Below are 21,684 nucleotides of genomic sequence, written 5' to 3' on the forward strand. Positions count from 1 at the left end.
CACACTCACATCCAGACAAAATCCACAACACACACATAGCAACACACAGGGAACACACCACAGCACACTTAACAGGTGCCATACAGACATGCACATACACACTGACACATTTATGAACACTCATACACACATTTAAACATGGACCCAACACACAGATATCAAATACACACTATAAGTACATCCAGCAACTGGAGTGCAGTTCAGTCACATGGCAAGCTGCCATCCTGGATACTTACATGCATATGTGCATAACCAGACCCTGATGCATGTTTGGACACATGCACTTACTGACACGCATGCAACTAAACACCTATGTATAATTTATAATCACTATCAAGTGCAAGCACGGACAATACACAAGGAAATGCGCTGTTAGAAGCGGTCGTCCACAGCACTCAGCTCCAACTCCACAGTAAGATAATGCACATCTGTGTGGAAACACGGATGTCTCTGCAGACTCGTGCACATGTACACACACCCTTGCAAAAGCACGAGTAAACCACTTTAATGCACGAAATACACTGACAAGTGCTACACACATCGAGATGTATTGACACAACCAAGATGTTGCCAGCTCTGGAAATTTTTTCCAAACGGATGCGAACGAGAGCCCTGCGCCCAGGGGCAGCCCACGTGACCGGGAGGAAGGCGCTCCCGCCCATGACGGGATGGGAAAACTATGCCTGGGGCCCGCGCCGGGCCGGCAGCTGCCGCCGCGGGAGGCGGGGACGCCGAGCACGGCCCAGAGCTTCCACACTTCGGACGCCCCCAGACGTGGCAGCGAGGGTGAGTATGTAGCACCACGCGGGCCGGGGCGCTAAGTGCGGGCAGACGCGCGGAGTCGGGAAGAAAAAGCGGCGCCGGGGTACCAAGGGATGTGAAAGGGGCGGGTACTGCGCGCGCCCCCTCAGGCGGGCGGGGAAGCCCTGGGTACCCGCTCTCGACCTCTGCCTTAGGAATTGTAGCATGAATGAACATTTCTGGAGTGCCTACTGTGTGCCAGACTCCGTGCTGGGGTTTATCTGTTAAGGTAGTGATCGCTCTGCCATTTACTGAGCACCCCCCTCTGCCAGCCCTTTCCTTGTGCGCTTTCGTTTTCATGGCAACAGGTTATGCCCATCTACCAAAGAAACCGTCCTCAGAGGCATTAATGACTCGCTCAGGTTGCACTGCTAGTAACTGACAGTAACGCACTTGAATCCTGGAAAGTGCGAGTCCAATACCTGAGCTCACAATCACAGCTAACATTTCCTGAACGCATGATCTCGTTTACTCTTCGTAAAAGTTCTTTAAAGAAGGGCGTTATACAGATGAGCGGAATGAACTCAAAAGGTAATAGATCTCGGCAGAGATTTGCTCCAGATTCTCCTTAACTGCCCTCACTCTCCCCCCTCCGCAAACTGCTTGTCCGCAAGCCTAGCCCTGATTAATTTGCTAGTTCTCCATCCCCACTGCCACTGCAATTCTCTCTCAGCCGAACTACTGCCACGTCCTCTAGGGGCTGCAGCCTGGGTCTCTCCCAACACCACTGGTCCTTTGCACCCCTCACTGTGATCCTCCTTTGCTCTTTGACCACAAAACTAGCCAGCTTGGTAACAAGCCTTCATGGGTCCCTTCCTTAGAATGACCATCTCCCCAGAGACCTGCTTCTTCCACCCTGAACCAGCAGCAGTAGCTAAGTCAACCCACGCTGATACTCAGCATCTTTACAGATCTATCTTCCCTTCCAGCAGGTGGCGATGTGGGTAAGGCACTGGATCCCATATGGCTGAATATAGTTCCAGTCTGGGACCCAGCAGCTTAAAAAACACCTCGGGATGTGTGTGTGTGTGTGTGTGTGTGCCCCAAATCTGAGTAGAGAAGGGAGGATAAGGGATTGTCATCCCCCTAGGAAGTGATTTCTCACTTTTCCTCTCTCTTGTCTTTCTCCAGCAAGTGCCCTTGCCTCATGACAGAAATCTAAAAAATTAAAAATTAGGGAACCAGCAGTTAGCGTAATGGCTATGTCGCTGGACTCCCACGTAGTCGACTGCGGTTCGTGTCCCGGACCTGGTGGCTTAAAACTCACGCCGGGCGCGTGTGCGTGCGTGCCCAAGATCCTGAGAGGAGAATGGAGGAGAAGGGATTGCGGCGTGACCATCCCCCCTGGGGGGTGATTTCTCGCTTTCTGTCTCTCTGTCTCTCTCTGTCTGTCTGGCGAGCGCACGCGCCCTATACCAAAAAAAAAAAAAAAAAAATTAAAAATTAAAAAAACCCGCATTTCTGCCCTCTCATCTCCACCATTCTCCTCCGATTTATTCTATTATCAGGTAATTAAATTCGTTACTCCTGCTTTCAACTACCACCTCCTCAGAACCTTTGTGCTTCTTGGAACATTGCTGCTACCCTTCATTCTGCCACCACAGGGTCATTTCTTCCCAAGTGGCTGACTCCTTCCCATCTTTTAGCAGGGATACTGCACTTAGCTGTCTTCATATCCTAATCCTTAGGGCTGTCTCTTGTTTGAAATATTATAAAAGAAACAACATTCATAGCAGAGCAGTTTGAAAGGTGAAAAGTAAAAAGTAAAAGCCTACATACCCTCTTCCCAATGTCAAGAGGTAACTAAGATTTTGTGTGCCTTCTAAATTTCCCACAGATATTTGTCTGATCTTTTTTAAAATAATTATTTTATTGAACTTTATTTATTTATTTATTTATTTATTTATTTTAATTTGACCAGAGAGGAACAGAGTGAGAGTTAGATAGAGAAAAAGTGAGAAGGTAAGCCTCTAAGTCCAGGTCTTGAACCATGGTCGGCCATGTGGGAGTCCAGCACCCTTAACCACCACACCACCTGCTGGCCCCTGTCTGATAATTTTTTTTTTAACTCAAAAAAAGTCATACTTTACATTCTATGCTGCCTTTTTCCCCCCACTTAACAGAGCATGTATCTTGGCCATATTTACATATCTGCATATACAGACCTAATTTGTTCTAATAATGGTGCATGAGTGGATGTATTACACTTTTTCTTACAAATCTGGGGGCAACTTTGAAGCTAAACTGTCTCCATCAAATATTTAGCAAGTTCCCTGAGAAGTCTCTTCTTTCTTTACAAATCTCCCTATGGTTTCCTGTCTCACTACTCCTCTGACCTTGACCTTGCTGATTGGATGTTCTTTCTCACAGTCTCAAACTCAGAAGCTTCCTACAAGTAAATGTTAGCCATAGGTAACAGAGTTCTTCTCCACACACACAGATTCTCCCACTTCTTCCTCCAGGTCAAAGGCCTGCCAATCTTACTTTGTCTCCATGAGATGAACTCCCGCAGAAATCAGATTTCTTTTTTTTTTTTTTTTGGTCCCTCTCCCCTGCTCACACCCCGAACTCCCTCTCCTTCCCCTGGACCGTGCAGCCGGCGAGAGCCAGAAATCAGATTTCTGTTCATTAAGTTATGTTATAGGTTACCTTTGAAACGAATTCTATGCCAAGGATTTTCTGAAGCAAATAATCCTCCCCGGGAATATATGACACATATACATGCATACATATATCACTGCCCTTTTAGTGATTCCCCTGTTAGCTAGCAGAGGACCCATGGGAAAGAGACATGATCTCTGGCCTCTGAGTCAGCAGGCCTAGATGCCATGCCAGCTTTACCCTGGGAAAAATGGTTTTCCATTTTCCTGAACTGTTTTCTCTTCTACCAATTGAAGGAGGTGGTATTAGCCTCTTAGAACTGTGGGGATAATTAAAGGAAATATGAACATCAAAACTTTGAAATAAAGGGTAGAGTGGTGGCACAGTGGTAAAATATGATGCTTTGCGAGGTGGACCCACCTGGGAAGGCCCCAGTTTTGCATCTAGAGACCTCCCTGAGTGTACCAGGCATGTGTATGCTCATGATCACAGGCTGGCTGAGGCTGGGTGTGGATCATGGCATCAGGAGTGCTGTCTCTCCATCTGTCTGTCTGTCTGTCTGTCTGTCTCTACCCCCTAAACTTTAAATAAAATAAAGCTTTGGAATAAGAACATACAACATACACATAGAATCATTGTTCTTTTCCTCTAGATCAGAGATTGCAAACTCAGATGCCGATAAGGGCTGTACATGATATATGGGAATGGGGTGCATGACATTGTGGGCATGGTGAAGACTATGGACCAAGATGTAGGCCCTGTATCTTAGGCAGCTTTGGGCCACAGTAACAGAACACCACAGACTGCAGGACTGAAACAGACATCTATTTTTTACAGTTCTGGAGGCTGGAAGTCCATGATCAGGTATTAGTAAGCTTGGTTTCTTCTGAGGCCTCTCTCTTTGGCTCGCAGTAGTATCTTCTCATTGCTATGTCCTCACATGGTTGACTCTGTCTACCTCCTAATCTCTTCTTATAAGGATATAAGTCATACTGATTAGGGTCCACCCATCCAACTCATTTTATCTTAATTACCTTTTTATAGGTTCTATCTCCAAATACAGTTCCGTTCTGCTCAGCATTGCTGAAATCCTCTAAGTTCTCAAGAAAAGCTAAAATTTTTATTTGAACATAAAATCTCCCAAGTTTTTTTTAAAAGAGTTATTTTATTTAACTTTATTTATTTATTAATTTCAATTTGACCAGAGAGGATAAAGAGAGAGAGAGAGAGTGAGGAATCAAGCCACCAAGTCCAGGACTCAAACCGTGGTCAGCAGTGTGGGAGTCCCGCATCCTTAACCACCACGCCACCTTCCCTCCCCCCAAACTCCCAAGTTTTACATTGGCAGCAATTTAAATTAAAATAGAAACGGAAAGCACAGTGGCAATCTGTGGTCTGCGTAAGTCCATTGATAAGCTTATCTAAGTGGTAATTTCCTCAGTGTCAGGACCCTGGTCTATAGTTTTTAAATTCCTCTGAGCCAGTCCTTGCACAGTGAAGTTTTAACAATCAGTTAACCATTGAATGACTATATTTGCATTTTACAGCTTTGTTTAAAGTAGCCACAGCCACAGAAACCTTGCACCTTTGCATGCACTAGGTGCTATAAAATAACATTGGCTGTTACAACTGCATTCATGCCACTTATGCTCACAACTGTTCAACTCCTCAGTCTCACGTTATCCCCATTTTACAGATGGTAAGTAGCAGAGCCAGGTCTCAGTTATGTGTTGCAACCTTCTCCTGTTACATCATCTCCTTCTTCACACTCACACATGGACATTATATCAGAGTTACACTAATATTTCTGAGTGTTTACTACGGCTGGGTACCACATTATCTCATTTAATCTTCATGATTACTCTATCAGGGAGATGTGAGCAATCAGATTAATCAAAAGGGACATTCCTGAAGATTGCAAATAATTCACAACTCACTGCTAAATAATAGCAGATATTTCTGTTTACCTGTTAGAATAATGCTATTGCATGGCTATGACATAAACACTGTTTATATTCACAATTCACACTACTTTACAAGTTTACAAGTTTTTTTATTTTTATTAGAGGTCACATGTGCACACCAGAGACAGGGGAAGAAAACACCTCTCCCCCAGTGGGGCATGGTCATGCTGCAATCCCTTCTCTTCCATTTCTCCATCTTGGTAGGATTTAGGTCACACATGCATATGTGCCTGGCATGTTCCTTAAGCCGTCTGCTGGGATTCAGACCATAGTTGTCTGTATGGGATCCAGCTGCCTTAACACAGACAACAGGGCCAGCCCATAAGGTTACTGACAAACTTTTAATTTGGGAATTTTGGGTTATTTCAGACTTGATACATAAAGGGAAATATTCAAATATTTTATATCATGCCATTTTGAATTCAAATAATTCAAAAAAGACCATACACTATTATTTTTTCTCATCTTGTAGGCAAAGAAACTGATAGAAAGGTTAAATAACTTGCCTAAGGTCAAATACCTAGAAAATGACTTAACATCTCTTAACTGCCACACCAGCCTTGTGCTTCTCTAAGGCCAAACATAATCTTTAGGGTTACACTTAATGTCCATTCGGGTCTGACCAGAGGTGACTATATGGAAACCAGTGGGCCTGCCCAAAGAACTCAAGGAACATTTAGCCTTTTCCTTCCAGCCCTTCAAAATTCAGAATTTGTTGCTCTCTCTCAGTTGCTGGATCTTCAAGTGTAGTCCCTTCTGTACCATTCTGAGGTATCAACTGTACCCCCAGGTTTTTTCCCCAGCCACCTGCCTGGTCCTGGGTGCTCTTTGAGGAGCCCATTACAAAGAAAAGGGAGGACTGAGGCTTGTTTTTACTCTTGGTCAGGCCTAGGTGTGCCAGTCTGGACCTTTGGTGTAACCAGTTAGTTATAGTGTAGTGTGCTCAGGTAGTTATGGGGCTCAGAGTGTGCCCTATGGAGCAGTGACCACATCTTTTCACCTCCAGATCCTCCAGTTTGACTTCAAAGGCAATGATAATAAGAGACAACATTTACTGGGCATCCAGGTACCAAGCCATGCTACCTACTTCATATACACATCATGTCTTATTTGGTCTCCTGTTGCTTGATGAGATAAGCAGTGTCCCATTGGTTCACTTTCTGTGTCTTAGTGAGCATGAACATACAAGATGTCAGGGCCAGAGGTGGTATGGTGGTTAAGGGCACTGGACTCCCACTTGGCCAACCACGATTCGTGTCCCAGACCTGGTGGCTTCCTTTCTCATTTTCCCTTTCCCTCTCTCTCTCTCGTTCTGTCCCTCTCTAGTCAAATTAAAATAAATAAAGTTAAATAAAATTATTCTTGGGGAAAAAAAGAACGTACAAGGTGTCATGGAGGCACAGGGCTGAGGTAACACCCTGATCGTTCCCTCAGGATAGAAACAGTGTAGAAGCAAAGGTTAAGCCTCCCTAGGACTTGCTTTTAGTAGCAACTAACAGAAACACAACTCAAATGAAAGCAAAAATGAAAATTTATTAGAAGATACAGATGTCTATCTAAAATGCCACAGGATTCATGGTGAGAGGTTAGAGCTTAGTTCAACTGCATTTGGTGTCAATTACAAATTTTTTTTTGAGAGGTTTTCTCTATAGGGTGTGTGTGCTCGCCAGACAGACAGAGAGAGACATAGAGACAGAAAGCGAAAAATCACCCCCCGGGGGGGTGGTCACGCCACAATCCCATCTCCTCCATTCTCCTCTCGGGATCTTGGGCACGCACGCACACGCGCCCGGCGTGAGTTTTAAGCCACCGGGTCCGGGACGCAAACCACAGTCAACTATGTGGGAGTCCAGCGACATAGCCATTATGCTAACTGCTGGTTCCCTCAATTACAACTTTAAACAAGGCCTGGGCCAGCCAGTGGCATGGTGGTTAAGGCAGCTGGATTCCACATGGCCAACTGTATGGTATGAGTCCTGAATCAGGAGGCTTGAAAGCATGCTGGATGCATGTGTGTGCATGTCCAAGTCCTGAGAGGAGAATGGAGAAGGGATTGTGGTGTGACTATCCCCCTGGGGGGTGCTTTCTCACTTTCTCTCTTTCTCCCCCCACCCCCTCCAGGGAATGTACCTGCCCTCTAGGAAATTACAAAAGGAAAAGAAGGCCTGAACTTTTTAACCATGTTTTACTTTCAACATCCAATATCTTGTTTTGTTTTCATAAGGGAAAGAAAGAACAACAGCTATACCCCTTACTGGGCCAGGCCTTATTCTAGGACCACTGAATCTTCTTAACAACCTTTTTTTTTTCTTTTGAAGCAGTTCTTTGCTATAGGGCACATGCAATCACCAGACAGACAGGGAGAGACATAGAGACAGAAAGCGAGAAATCACCCCCCATGGGGGATGGCCACACCACAATCTCCTCCTCCATTCTCCTCTCGGGATCTTGGGCACGCACACACATGAGCCTGGCGTGAGTTTAAGCCACCGGGTCCAGGACTTGAGCCCAGGTCAGCTACATGAGTGTCCAGCAACATAGCCATTAGACCAACTGCTGGTCTCATAACAACCTTCTAAAGCAGGTACTATTATTACCGACCCCATGTGGGAGGCAGGAGGCTAAGGGAGAGAGGTTAAGTGCTTTGTGAAAGGTTCTACAGCTAGTTTGTGGGGTTTGAATTTAAGCAGCTCTGCTAGACCTGATCCAGGTGCCACAATTATAAGCGTGTAGCTATTTAGCACTTGAAATTTGGCCAGTCTGAGCTGAGATGAGCTACAAGTCTGACATACATCCCTGGATTTGGAAGACTTAAATAACATAGTGTCACAATAATTTTTACATTGATTACCTATTGAAATGATAATGTTTGGTATATATTGGGAGAAATAATAAATTAAAATTAATTATACCTGCTTCTTTTTACCTTTCTAATGTAACCACGAGCCCATTTTAAATGACACACATGGCTCACATCACTTTCCTATCGAACAGCGCTGTTTAAACACACACCACCCCCCCTCCTGCCTACACCCCCGAGTCTACCACGTGGAGACTGGCCTTTGCAGAGGCTGGCTACAGGGATCTGAACATGCGAGCCTCCCCTCCCCCTCCCGTCTCACAAGCAGCTGCATTCCTCTCTCACTGCAGTCCTTGGTCTCCACGTGGTAGAAAATAGCTGTAGGCAGGTCCAAAGCTCGTTCTCCTCCTCTGTCTCTCTTTTTGGCGTCAGCCACCCTAGAGCCTGCCCTCATTGTCGGGAGGGAGGCAGCTGAGGCTCAGACATAAACCATCCCAGGGCCCAGAGGGCCTGCCTCCACTGCCCACCACCTTCTCTGGTACATCATGTTTGTTGGTTTGTAAGGACCTAGGGTATATATAGCAATAGATAACTAATCTTTAGCTTAGATACCCAGGCTGGCCCCCTGTGTGGTTTCAGGAATACTTGCTGACAATCCCCATGATATCCTCACTCCTGAGACCTTGTTAGGATGTGGTTCGTCCTTGGACCTCTTTTTCTTGGCCCAGCCAGAAATGATGGAAAAGAAAGAAACAGCAGATAACATATTTTCTGGGCCCTCCTGGAAAATGGTCCCCATGACTTTTAATCCTCCGTATTTAGACTCTGGATGCTAGAAAGTTTCCAAATGGGTGTTGACCTTGAGATCCCAGGAAAGGGGACATTTCTTGAGGACTGTGTTAGAAACAGCTGCCCCTCTCTCTTCCAGTTGATCTCTCTAGCTTTTCAGAGAAGCTGGAAAAGACTGTTTCCAATTTGCTTCTTGGAATTCAGGAAGGGTGTGGGGTGTTTTTCATTATAGAATTCTCACTCTCATCAAAGCAGATTTTCAGTGATCCTTCAGCAAGCAGCTTTGTCCCATTTCAACCACCAACCTGGTCCCTTTGAACTCCAAAGACAGAATTACCCTGCCGGGTCAGCTTCAGGTGTTCTCCTCTGCCCAGTATTAGGCCTCCATGTGAAACACTCCAGGGGCTCACGGGAGGTCAGGACTGCTATTGCTTAGTTCAGCTGCAGTTGCTGGCAATTACATTTGTTTAAAAATTTGCTAGAGGGCATGTGCGCTCTCTGGAGAGAGACAGGTGGGGTGGAAGGAAAGAGAAAAGGCACCCCCTAGAGGGCATGATCACCTGCAATCCCTTCTCTTTCATCTCTTCCTTACTTCAGGAGTTTGGGCACACACACACACACACATGTGTCCAGAATGTTTTTCAAGTCATCAGGTCTGGGACTCAAACTATGCAGTTAGCCATATGGGAACCAGCTCATAGAACCACCAGGCCATGGGTGGGCCGGCATTTATCATTTTAAACAAGGCTTTTTTGGCCCTGGGGCACATGTGCTGTGGGAGAGAGACAGTGAAGAGGGGAAGTGAGAAATCACCCCCCATGGGGAAATGGCCACACTGCAATTCCCTCTCCTCCATTCTTCTCCTGGGATTTTAGGCATGCACGCACATCTACCTGGCGTGATTCTCAAGCTGCCAGGACTCGAACTATGGTCGACCATATGGGAGTCCAGCACCTTGACAACTATGCTGCTTGCTGGCCCCACTTTTATATCACATTTTGCTTTCATGTATACTATCTTGTTTTGTACTCAAGAACAACCCTGTAAGGAAGACTGGGCAAGTGTTATTATCTATGTTTTATAAGTGAGGAATGGAAGCCCAGGTTAAATTACTTTTCCATAGTCACATATCCAGAAAGTTACAAAACTAGGATTGAGACCCAAGTCTTCCAAATCCAAGACCAGTCTCCCAAACTGAGACCAGTGCTTTCAGTGGGTTTTCCTCAGCAGCCAAATATGGCTTTGTTATCCCCTTGTTTATTGAAATCCTTGTGCTCTTGTGGGTACTTTATTAATTATAAGCATGATCATTTCATTCTGGCCTAACAGTTATGTGAGGAATGCTTCTGTACACAGCACTATGCTAGGCCGTGGGGGCATGATGAGGAGCAGCAGGTAGCACCTGCCCTTTCCTGGACGTCCTTTCCAGGGGAAGAGCCAGACAAAAATCAAGAAATATACAAATAGGGAACAGCAGGTGGCGTGGTGTTTAAGGCACTGAACAGGGCTGACTGCAGCTTCAATCCTGAACCCAGTGGCTTGAAACTCACACATAGTGCGTGTATGTGTAGACCCAAAATCCTAAGAAGAGAATGGAGGAAAAGGGATTGCAACATGGCCATCCCCCCAGGAGGTGATTTCTCACTTTCTGTCTTTTTGTCTCTCTCTGTCTCTCTGGCGAGTGCACATGCCCTATAGCAAAAATCTCTAAAAAAAAAGTAAAGAAAGAAAGAAAATACATAAGCATAAATTGGAGCCAGCAGGTGGCATGGTGGTTGAGGCTCTGGAATTCAACATGGCTGACTGTGGTCCAAGTCCCGGACCTGGCAGCTTGCTTTCTCATTTTCCCTTTCTTTCTTTCTCTTTCTTACTCTTTGTCTCTCTCTGATCAAATTTTAAAATAATAATAATAATAAGTAAATAAACAATTCTTTTTTAAAAACTACAAATTGGAGCATAACCACAAAATGGTGATTTTTAAAATTATTATTTTTTTTTTATTTATTTTTTTGGAGAGGTTTTTTGCTATAGGACGCGTGTGCTCGCCAGACAGACAGAGAGAGACAGAGAGACAGAAAGCGAGAAATCACCCCCCAGGGGGGATGGTCACGCCACAATCCCTTCTCCTCCATTCTCCTCTCAGGATCTTGGGCACGTACGCACACGCGCCCGGCGTGAGTTTTAAGCCACCAGGTCTGGGACTCAAACCACGGTCCAGCGACATAGCCAATACGCTAACTGCTGGTTAGCGTAGGAGTCCAGCGACATAGCCATTACGCTAACTGCTGGTTCCCAATTATTTTTTATTTTTAATTGACCCACAGTAATTGCACATATCTTTATGGTACAGTGTGCTTTTCAGTACATGAATACAATGTGATTAATGATCAAATTAGTATATACATCATCTCAAATATTTACCATTACTTTGTGTTGGGGACATTCAAAATCATTTTAGCTATTTTGAAATACACATTAAAAAATACTTAGACTTTTTCATTTTACCTAACTATAATTTAGTCCAAGGGCTTTTTCTTTTTTTTTTTTTAATTGCCAGATTGTGTGTGTACATGCCAGAGACAGACAGAGTGCGGGGGGATGCCTTTGGTGGGGCATTGTCATACCAAAATCCCTTCTCCTCCACTTCTCCATCCTGTTAGGACTTGGAGACACACATGCACAGGCATCTGGTGTGTTTTTCAAGCTATTGAGACAAGGATTCAAACTACAGTTGCCCACGTGGGATCTGGCTCTCTTAACCACTTGGTCCCCTTGGGACAAGGACTTGGAAGAAAAGAACAGGTGTGGGTGGATGACATTGTTTAGCTCACGTGATCAGGGCAGGCCTTTCTGAGATAATAAACTGAAGCTTGAAGGACAAGGCAGGCAGCTGAGGGATTTGGGGGAAAAGGTTAGGGTTAGGGGCATCTTGGGCAGCTTCCTTTGCTGCAGAACATCTCAGTGTCAGACTGTGCTGTGCTAGAAGCTTTGGATGTATTATTGCCTCATCTCACTGCTCACACAGACTCAGGAGGTAGGTATACCATTGTTCCCATTGGACAGCTGCGAGAACCCAGTGGCTGGGTTTCCATAGCTTAACCACTGAATGGACCACCACCCCTACCTGTCAGTGTGTCATAACCTGATAAGTAACAGGCTGAATTTATCTGAACATAGTTTATATCCGGCCATCTCCAGGGGAGATGATTCAGCACCCAGATGTAGTGGCCTTGCTTAAAGCCCAGACTAGTGTTCCTGGTGATCTGGCAGACCACCTTCAGGAAGAATGGTGAGAGACCCTGTTCCCCTTCTGGCTCTTCTCACATCAAGGGCCCTTGGGAATGAACCAGGGGCCTTGTCCTGAAAACGAGGAGAAAAGAGAGGAGCAGAAAAGTTCTTCCGTGACAGTGGATGTCAAGTTGTGGCACTTCTGCTAGAACATGTGTATTTATGAATCATTCACTACTTAATGGAGACAAGAAGCCCAAGGGCTGGGCAAGTTAAAGCCACAATGAAGAACTCATCCAAGTTTAGCCCCTCATGATTCTGAGGTTTAACTAACTCTCATTTCCCCTCCTCAGCAGAAAGACTCTCAGGAAGCCTTCCCCATTCACACCTTTCTACCTCCAGAAAGGACAATGGAGGGACTAAGGTAGTTTAAAATGGTGAGGAAGGACAAATGTTTCCCCGTTTTTTTGTTTATTTTGTTTGTTTATTTTTTCCTGCTCAATGAAACAACTGTTTATGGACATGTACTATATGTGAGATACCCCGTAAACCCAAGCCCTCGCCCTCTCCTCCTCTGCTTTCCCTGTCTCAGAGATGAGAGGCCCAACATCTATACCTCAGGAGGTTAAAGGAAGGACTAGATAAACTGAGGGAAAAAAGAACGAATTTGAATCAAAGGATATTAATGCCATTTTGGGCTTTGGCCTCTGCCTTGTTTTCCCTTCACTGTGGATTTTCTTGAGGGCAGAGTCTGAGTCTCACACACTTACTAATTAAGCTCGGATTGCTTGAACACTCATTGTGTGCCAGGCAGTTTGAAGGGAGGAGCAGCTGGGTCCAGGTTCTCATGTGGCTTACATTTTAATGGGTAACATACCAGAAAGGCAACCAAATAAAGTGAATATGAGAAAGTTGTAAGGGCCAGAAAAGAAATTACGAGCTGGGACCAAAAAGGAGAGTTGCCCAAGGACTCAGGCAAGGCCAGAAGTGACATTCAAGCTGAAAGAGCAGATTGAGAGTCTGCAAGCTGAGAGGGTGGAGCCCTAGGTTGGAGCTGCTTTGAGGAGGCGGGGTAGCAGGGGTGGGGAGTGGCCAGACAGTGGAGGGAGGGACAGAGGGAAGATTAGGGGCTGGGCAGAAGCAGGGCCAGGTCATTTAGGGCCTTGAGGCCATGTCAGGATGTTTGCTATTTGTAGCCAGCAGCTATGAAGGGTCTAGGGAGTGATGTGGATGGTTTCTGTTTTGTTTTGTTTTGTTTTGTTTTGTAAGAGAGATTTTTGCTACAGGCCACACGCACTGTTTGATGGAAAGACAGAAAGACAGAAAGCAAGAAATCATCTAGTAAGAAATCACCCAGTAAGAAATCACCTCTCCCCCCACCCCCGGGGGGATGGCCATGCTGCAATCCCATCTCCTCTGTTCTCTCTTCTCCATTGGGATTTTGGGCACACATGTACATCCTCCTGGCGTGAGTTTTAAGTCGCCGGGTCTGGGACTCGAACAACAGTCAATTATGTGGGAGTCCAGCAATGTAACCATTATGCCATCTGCTGGTCCTGACTGGTTTATGTTTTGAACTATTTCCTGGCTGTGCCATAGAGAGTAGAGGGAGGCAGGGAGGGGCACTGAGGTTGAGTTGATGGTGCTGAGGAGACACCTTGATCGTTTGGCCCAGCCCCTGGGGTCACTCCAATGGGCTGCCGCCCCCTACCCCCTAGCAGTATGCATTACCTTGTCTAAGCCAAGGTTGCCTCTCAATAGATCAAAAGACAGCAGGTTTTCCTCAAGCACCTATGTCCTCAAGTATCCCGAGAGGAAAACAAGTATCGTTTCTACATTTCCAGAGTTGTAGAGTGTGTTTGTGCGCGTGTGCGTGTGTGTGTGTGTGTGTGTGTATGTGTGTATGAAACTGAAATAAAATACAAGAAACTTCTCTATTGCTGTGTGTGGCTCTGGCATATACTTCAAGGTCTCTTCTGTACTTGGCATGTTTGGGAGGATAAATCTAAGAAATGCTAACATAATAGAAAGCATTTGAATACGAGGAGCAGCCAACCCCGAGTTCAGATACAACTTTTTCCAGTAAATAATTGTGTAAACATGAGCAAATTAGCCTAAGTTTCAGTTTCCTCTTCTATAAAACAGGGGGAAATAATGACAGAAGAGCAAGGTGCAGTGGGTTAGCCAGTCTCCAGAGACACTCAGACACGAGTTCAGATGCCATCTCTGTTGCTTCCTGATGTGTGACTTTGGGTAAATCCTTTTCCTTCTTGGAGCTGCTGTTTCTCCCTCTGAAAAATGGGACAGTAAGTCTACTGCCTTCCTAAGGTGTATTGTGAACTTTGCACAAACCTTGTAGGTAAGAGCTTCATGCACTGCCTGGAACATCTGTGTTATAAAGTAATTTAGCCTTTGCCTCAGTTTCCCCACCTGTAACCAAAGAGTTTGGATTAGAAGGTCCAAGTTTGTGCTTCATGCTTATTTAAAAGGCCCTGGAAGAGTTAACCTGTCTGGGTTCCTTGGGGCCTTTGCCTCCCCACCCTAGAATTCTTCACCAGCATCGGGTGGAGAATGGAGTGAGGGTGGGGTACAGGCGGGGAGTAGGGCTATTCTAGTCTTGTTTTTCTTGGAGGTACCCTGGAGGCAAAGAGGCTCTCTTCTCTCTCCCTGTAGGTTTGGGCCCAGAACCTAGTCTCTGCCTTTTTTTCCAAAACAGTTCCTGGCTCTGGCTGGGTGGACTCCTCTGGGACTGCCTGAACCTCCAGGCTTCAGCTCTGAGAAAACTCCTCTCTGTGTGTCCCAGAGCCCACCACCTCCACCCAGACTCAGGGGCCTGCTCTGAGCCAGCTGTCACTAAGAGGCGTCCACTCTTTGTCCAAAAAGACTGGTGCAGGGCAGACGCAGGCCAGAAAGCAAGTTCTTCTCTCGAGGGGAGCATGTGTGGCTGGGCGTGGAAGTCAGAAAAGAGAGGGAAGCCTTAAACTGAGACAGATGTGACAGACGGTTCCCCCCTGTCTCCTTCCCTCTCTCAGATGTCTCTCGTCTACTGCCTTCCTAGGGTGTATTGTGAACTTTGCACAAAGTCTCATCTAGCTGTTTGCAGGATTCTCATCTGCCTTGAAGACTCGCTCTCACCCACTTCCTTCCTCCTTCCCTCCCTAGTCCAAAATGTCTGTAGATAGCAACTTCCCAAACCATTTCAAACCTGTTGTGAAAATTCAGTTTCAGGTCTGGGGTGCCCAGATGTGCTGCAGCTCCCAAGTATCACCACCGGTTTTCCAAGATTGTCCTCAAACAGACAAGGGGCAGCTATGGTGATTTGCAGGGACCACAGAATGTCTAGGTCAGACTCCCCAAAGCACCTGCCTTTCATGTAGCGTTTCCATGGGGTTTGCACCTGCCAGCCACCTCTCCCGTTACCTGTGCGACCAGTGTCATGCAGACGTGCCACCGCAGATATGAAAGACTGCGACTTCATGCTTGCCTTCCTCTGCCCCTTTATGATTTAGTCGCTGAGGGGGCTCCCGCCTCCTCTCCACTCCCAGTAACCCACACATCTATCTTCATTCAGAGGCAACACTGCATCTGCTCCTTTTCTCGCTCACCTCTTTCCAGGCTGCAGGAGGAGATGTAAGGGACAGTAGAAGGGTCCCTACTGGGACAGGGGCTGGTCTGCTGTGCATCTCGGGCCTGGCAAACACTTAAAGATGCTTTCTTTGTGAGGACCTTTGCTGGGGGTTCCTGTACTGTGCCCTGGGACAGGTGCCTATGATACGGGCATCACGATTTTCTTTTCACTGCCAAGTCCAGGCCCCCTCATCGGCTGCCAGTTTTCTGCTGTCCACCTTCCTGGTTATCACTCCAGCAACCCCTCAGGATCTTTTTGGCTCTGGCTAACTAACTGCAAGATGTTTTTCTTGGGGACCAGCAGATGGTGTAATGGTGATGTCACTGGACTCCCAATGTAGTCAACTGCAGTTCGAGTACCAGACCTGACAGCTTATAACTCATGCCAGGTTTGTGTGCATGTGTGCCCAAAATCCCAAGGGGAGAATGGAGGAGAAGGGATTGCACGATGGCTACCCACCCCCCATTGGGGCTTATTTCTTGCTTTCTGTCTCTCTGTCTCTAGCAAGCGCACGCACCCTATAGCAAAAAAAATCTCTTAAAAAAAAAAAAAAAAGATGTTTTTCTTGTACATTCCATCTGCCCTGGGAGAGCAAGAAGGCAGTCGTCCCATCCTGCAGAGCAGCAGCCTCTGTGTCTCAGGCTTCTCCCACCCAACCAGCCAGTCCCTCTCCTTCCAGCTGCCTCCTGCAGGCCTCAAACACATCTTCTCTCCCTTCCCTAACGCCCAAGACCCAGGACACATTTAGAAATCTTTTTTTTTTTTTTTTTGAGAGGTTTTCGCTATAGGGCGCGTGCGTTCGCCAGACAGACAGAGAGACATAGAGACAGAAAGCGAGAAATCACCCCCCAGGGGGGATGGTCACACCGCAATCCCTTCTCCTCCATTCTCCTCTCGGGATCTTGGGCACGCACGCACACGCGCCCGGCGTGAGATTTAAGCCACCGGGTCCGAGACACGAACCGCGGTCGACTACGTGAGAGTCCAGCGACATAGCCATTATGCTAACTGCTGGTTCCCACATTTAGAAATCTTGATCTGCCAGGAGTGATAAGAATCATGGAATGGGCTCTCAATTCCTTTGTAAACCCTGTGCTGTGGCCTGACCCCTCAATGTGGCATGCAGTGGCTCCCGTGTCCTGGCGTCCAGGTGGGAATTGAGGTTTTAACACTCTCTTACACTCACTCACAACATTGTTCTTTTGCCACCTCTCTGGAGGACTAGATATCCAAAGCCACATAAACCTCCACCCTGACTCTTCCTTTCTGTGGTGCCACAGGCCCTCCTAGCACATTACTGTGGCTCTGTCTCCGTGTCTCTATGGAGGAATGGCCAAGTTCTCTGTGTCTGTTTGTGGGGGCCTGCCCAAGATTCCTTGCTAATGGTTCACACTGTGTGTGGTTGATCTTCCCAGCAAGACCCCTGCTGTGCCTTCAACTCAGCAGCAAACTGGACAAGAGGGGTCCACAGGGGACGTGGAAGTACTCCTGATAGAATGGCCCATGCCACAGGGTCGTGAGCACCCACTCTTCTGGGTAATTTCATCACAATTTACCTTCGCAGTGAAGTCCTTCCTGGCCCCTCAGGAAAACCTTAAACCTCATCTTCAAGGTTTCGATTCCCAGAGCAAGATGGTGGTATAGAAGTAAATCATGATGCCCTGTGAGGCAATCCCATGTAGGAAGGGTCTTGTTCAAGTCCAGAGACCTCCCTAAGTATGTTTGGTTTGCCTGTGATCCTGAGCTGGCTAAATACTGAGGGTGGGTTGTGGCATGGAGACCCAGCTGGGGTGCTGTCTCTGTCTTTCTGTCTTGCTCATAGAAAAAAAGAGAGAATCTTTATGAAAGGAAAAAAAAAAAAACGCTTTTAAACTTTTGATTCTCTTTTCCTGCTTTATCTATATCAACATGTTAAATAGTTTACTTATTTGTGTTGTGTTGTATCTGTCCTCCTACCAAAAATGTAAATTCCAAGAGAGACTTTTGACTTCGTTCTTCACAGTTCTACTCTCAAAGAACAGCGACTGGCACTTAGCAGGCACCCAGTTAATGCTTGTTGAATAAATGCACTTCTGTTTGGAGGAGTGGGTGCATAAATGAGTGTGCTCTTTGATAGAAAGGTTATTGGAAAAGGGGAGGGCATAAACACATTTAAGATGCACTATCAGCCCCATGGTGGTTAAGGGCACCAGATCCTACACGGCCAATCGTATAGTTTGAATCCTAGCCCTGGTGACATTCCACGTGTATGTGTGTGCATGCCCGAAATCCTGAGATGGAGAGATGGACGAAAAGGGACTGTGGTATGACACCCGCCCCCCCCGGTGGGGAGGAGGGGCTTTCTGTCTTTCTCTGATTGTCTCTGGTGAGTGCACACACCCTCTGGAAAAATAAAAAAGTTATATTATCATCAACTGAAGACTTTTTTCTTGACTTAATCACAATTGATGAAATTGAAAAGAAAAAATAACTTTCTTACCATACAATGTAATGTTATTTAAAGGAATATCTGAAACCGACTAAATCATCACTGCCTGGACAGTGGCACCCCATGACATTTATTGAGAAAAGCTCTCTGGAATCCAGAGAAGGTTGCCCAATGTCACACTGCTGGTGAGCATCAGGGCCAGAACTACGATAGTCCCCCTCATGCCAGGCACTATAGTGCTATGGTCTGCCCGCCAGCCCCTGCAGGAAGAATCTGGTATTCTGTTCCCCTCTCCTATGTTTAGAGTTATAGGTCCCAGATGGGACTGGGAGCAGAGGTAGGGAGCAGCCAGAGGCAGCCTGAAAGCCTAGCCAGACTCCCAGGGCCAGGGCCAAAGCAGGATCTGTAGGGAAGGGCGGTTACAGGTCCAGGAAAGGAATATGAGCTCCATATTCCTTGGCTGGAGCAATGTCCCTACCCTGCCACCAGTGCTGCAGGTGCCAAGGAGCCCTTAATGTTGAAGGCTCTGATTAGGTAGCCAAAGAGTGTGCGGGAACAGCAAAGCTGACAGTGCAGCAACGTTTCCTATCTGGAATGAGAGGGCAGAGGCAGATGAGAGACTTAGCATCAGAACTGGAAGAGACCTTAAAGAACAGCCAGTCTAGTAGGGTCCCCAGACCATCTTCAGCAGTCTCACTTGGAAACTTCCTAGAAATACAACAAAGTCAGAAATATTGGGGGTGGGATCGAGCAATATGTGTTTTCATCCTCGAGTGAGTCAAATGTACACTTAGGTTTGGAAGCCATTGCACTAGTTTAGCTCTATGTTCAGGTGGGGAAATGGAGGCCCAGAAAGGAAAAAAAGCTAACCTAATGTCATGAAACAAGTTACTACATTACAATTCATCCCCACTGCTGGAATGCCTCTCCTCTTGGTTTCATTCTTGGGAGAGAGTCTGTTTATTGCAAAGCGAAAGTGATAGTTTGTTGGGAGATCTGGGGGAAGTCACTTCTGCTCTGGGCCTCAGTTTCTGCATCTGCACAGGGATAGGTGGGGAACAGGTAACCTCTGAGCACATAGCATACCAGTTTTTGGTAAGATTATGCTGTTGCTCTGCCAGCCTTAAGGGCACAGTCTAGCCTGGACAGGAGGTTGCAAGATCCAGATCTGGACAGCCTGGTTCAAACCCCAGCTCAGCAGCTGCTAATTGCATGACTTGGACATCTTGCTCCACCTCCCAAGCCCCCAGTTCCCTGCCTGCATCCATTCTGTAAGGCTGCTGGGAAGATGGAGCCACGTATGTGTGCTGTTAGTGCTGTCTGGCACACAGGGCGCACTTGGAAGAGGAGCTGTTCTATAGCCTGCCCGTGCAGTTCAAGGGATGGTTCACCTTCACCCAGTCACCGAATCCGCCTCCTTCCTCATGTGCAAGACTCCGTGAAAAGCAGCCTAGTTGCAGGTCATCACCTATAATCCAAAGTATTTCTGCCCTTGTAACTTTCAATCCATGCCACAAATGTGGGTGAAACTGTGGATCATGTCTCCAACTACGGCTTCTCCCAGTCGTCAGTCAGTCCTTGCCTCCATTTTAACCACTCCAGAGGGTGACAGCCTGAAATGACTGCTTCACCCTCCAGATCTCTCCAAGTATATTCTGGGTATTGGATTCAGCTCATGCAAATATGTCCTTGAAATGTGACGACCCTGTACAGCCACCTCCTCCCATCTCTGCACCCCTCACCACCACCACCACCAGTACAGATCAGTTCAGTGCCACTCACCTGCACAGGTCTCTTGCCTCCCACAGGTGGCCACCATGATTCCCTGGGTGCTCTTGGCCTGTGCCCTGCCCTGTGCTGCTGATCCGTTGCTTGGTGCCTTCACTCAAAGGGACTTCCAGAAGGGCTCCCCTCAACTCATCTGCAGCCTACCTGGTCCCCAGGGGCCACCTGGTCCCCCAGGAGCTCCAGGACCCTCAGGAATGGTGGGAAGAATGGGCTTTCCTGGCAAAGACGGCCAGGATGGTCAGGACGGAGACCGTGGGGACAGCGGAGAGGAAGGTGAGAGGACCAGCACCTGCCCCTTCTGTCCCTACCTGGGGTGACAGCTCTGGCACAGTGGGGGGTTGTGAAGTTACTAAACTAGTATTAACAAATCCAATGAATGTATCCTTAGAAGCATCAGAGGATTCAGAAAGGAACGGTGAGTATCAGATTTGTGCTCCTGGCCCTGCTGTACTTTGTTATATTGTACTAAGTGACTTTGGTGAAATATTCAGAACTCTATGGTCACAAGTGACAAAGACCTGCGGTATAGCCCCAAATGGAATTTATTGGCTCATAAGACTGGGAAGTCTAAGGTCCAAGGCTTCAGGAATGGCTGAGTCCAGGAGCTCAGATATCAGAATGAGGAGTTCTCAGGGTTTTGCTTCTCTGTGAGCTATTTTCACCCACACAAAAGCTAAGGTTCTGAAATGGCTTAATCTATAGAGTAGATCTCAGGATAACCAGTTGTCCTTGGTCGCATGTGTATCCTAGACCAATTCCTTTGATCACGGGGTTGATGTACTACCATTTGCTAGGACTGGGCCATGAGCTCCCCTTTGGGTGTGTGTGAGCAGATATCGAGGGCAGTGGATCAGCGACTCACAGCCTCATTAGGGCCCCAGGAAATGGTGAAGGGCAGTTCCCCAGTGGAAGAGATGCCGGGCAGAGAGCAAGCAGATTGGATACTCTCTCTGGGCCTTCAGCTTTGACATTTCACCCCAGCAACCAAGCCCTCTGATGTCAGCAGCATCCCCATATGTATATTTTAAGCAGCAGAAAATAGCAATTAATTTTTGGTTTTTAGGCACTTTAACATCGACAAAGCACTTTTGAGTATGTTGCTCCTCTGACCATCAATATCCTGAAGGAGGTATTCTTATCCCCAAGTTATAGATGAAACTGAGGGTGATGACATTGAGAACAGAATGTTATAGCTATAAGCACTTGAACTTTGCAAACAAACCTGGATTCTAATTTTAGTACATGACTTACCCTGTCTCCTAACCTTAGTTTCCTCATCTCTAAAATAGAGATTATAACAGCACCTACCTCCCCAGGTTGTGGTAAAAATGAGAAAAAATATGTATGAAGCACCGGGCTCTGTGTTAGGCATATAACCGATGTTGGTCACCCCTCAAGTAACCTACGGGCTCACAGCAGACTCCAAATTCAAGCCTTTTCCCACCACACCAAACTAACCTTCATTAAAACCTCTTCTCAGAAGAGTAAGTTAAAGCAATGACAATGGCATTGACTTGAGGAGGTCTTACAGTGGGACAACTGGACATTGCGGTTTCTGATTCCCTGACCACAGTGGTCGGTTCACATCAGGGCATGTGCTCCAAGCAGCGCCAGCCAGAGTTTTCTCTAAGATTTGTCTTACGGATTCCGAGGGAAA

General features: G+C 46.7%; 1 protein-coding gene across 1 annotated transcript in view; it reads left to right on the forward strand.

Moving 5' to 3' along the window:
• Positions 1-59: 59 nt before the first annotated feature.
• C1QTNF2 (C1q and TNF related 2) overlaps positions 60-21,684 on the forward strand; it is a 26,545-nt gene continuing 4,920 nt past the window's right edge. The window contains exons 1-2 of the mRNA XM_006165061.3: positions 60-786; positions 20,048-20,300. Coding sequence (XP_006165123.1) covers positions 565-786; positions 20,048-20,300 — 475 coding nt within the window. The 5' untranslated portion in view covers positions 60-564. The remainder of the gene's footprint in view (positions 787-20,047; positions 20,301-21,684) is intronic.

This window comes from Tupaia chinensis, unplaced genomic scaffold (assembly GCF_000334495.1).
Source record: "Tupaia chinensis unplaced genomic scaffold, TupChi_1.0 Scaffold143796_1, whole genome shotgun sequence".
NCBI classification, from domain to species: domain Eukaryota; kingdom Metazoa; phylum Chordata; class Mammalia; order Scandentia; family Tupaiidae; genus Tupaia; species Tupaia belangeri.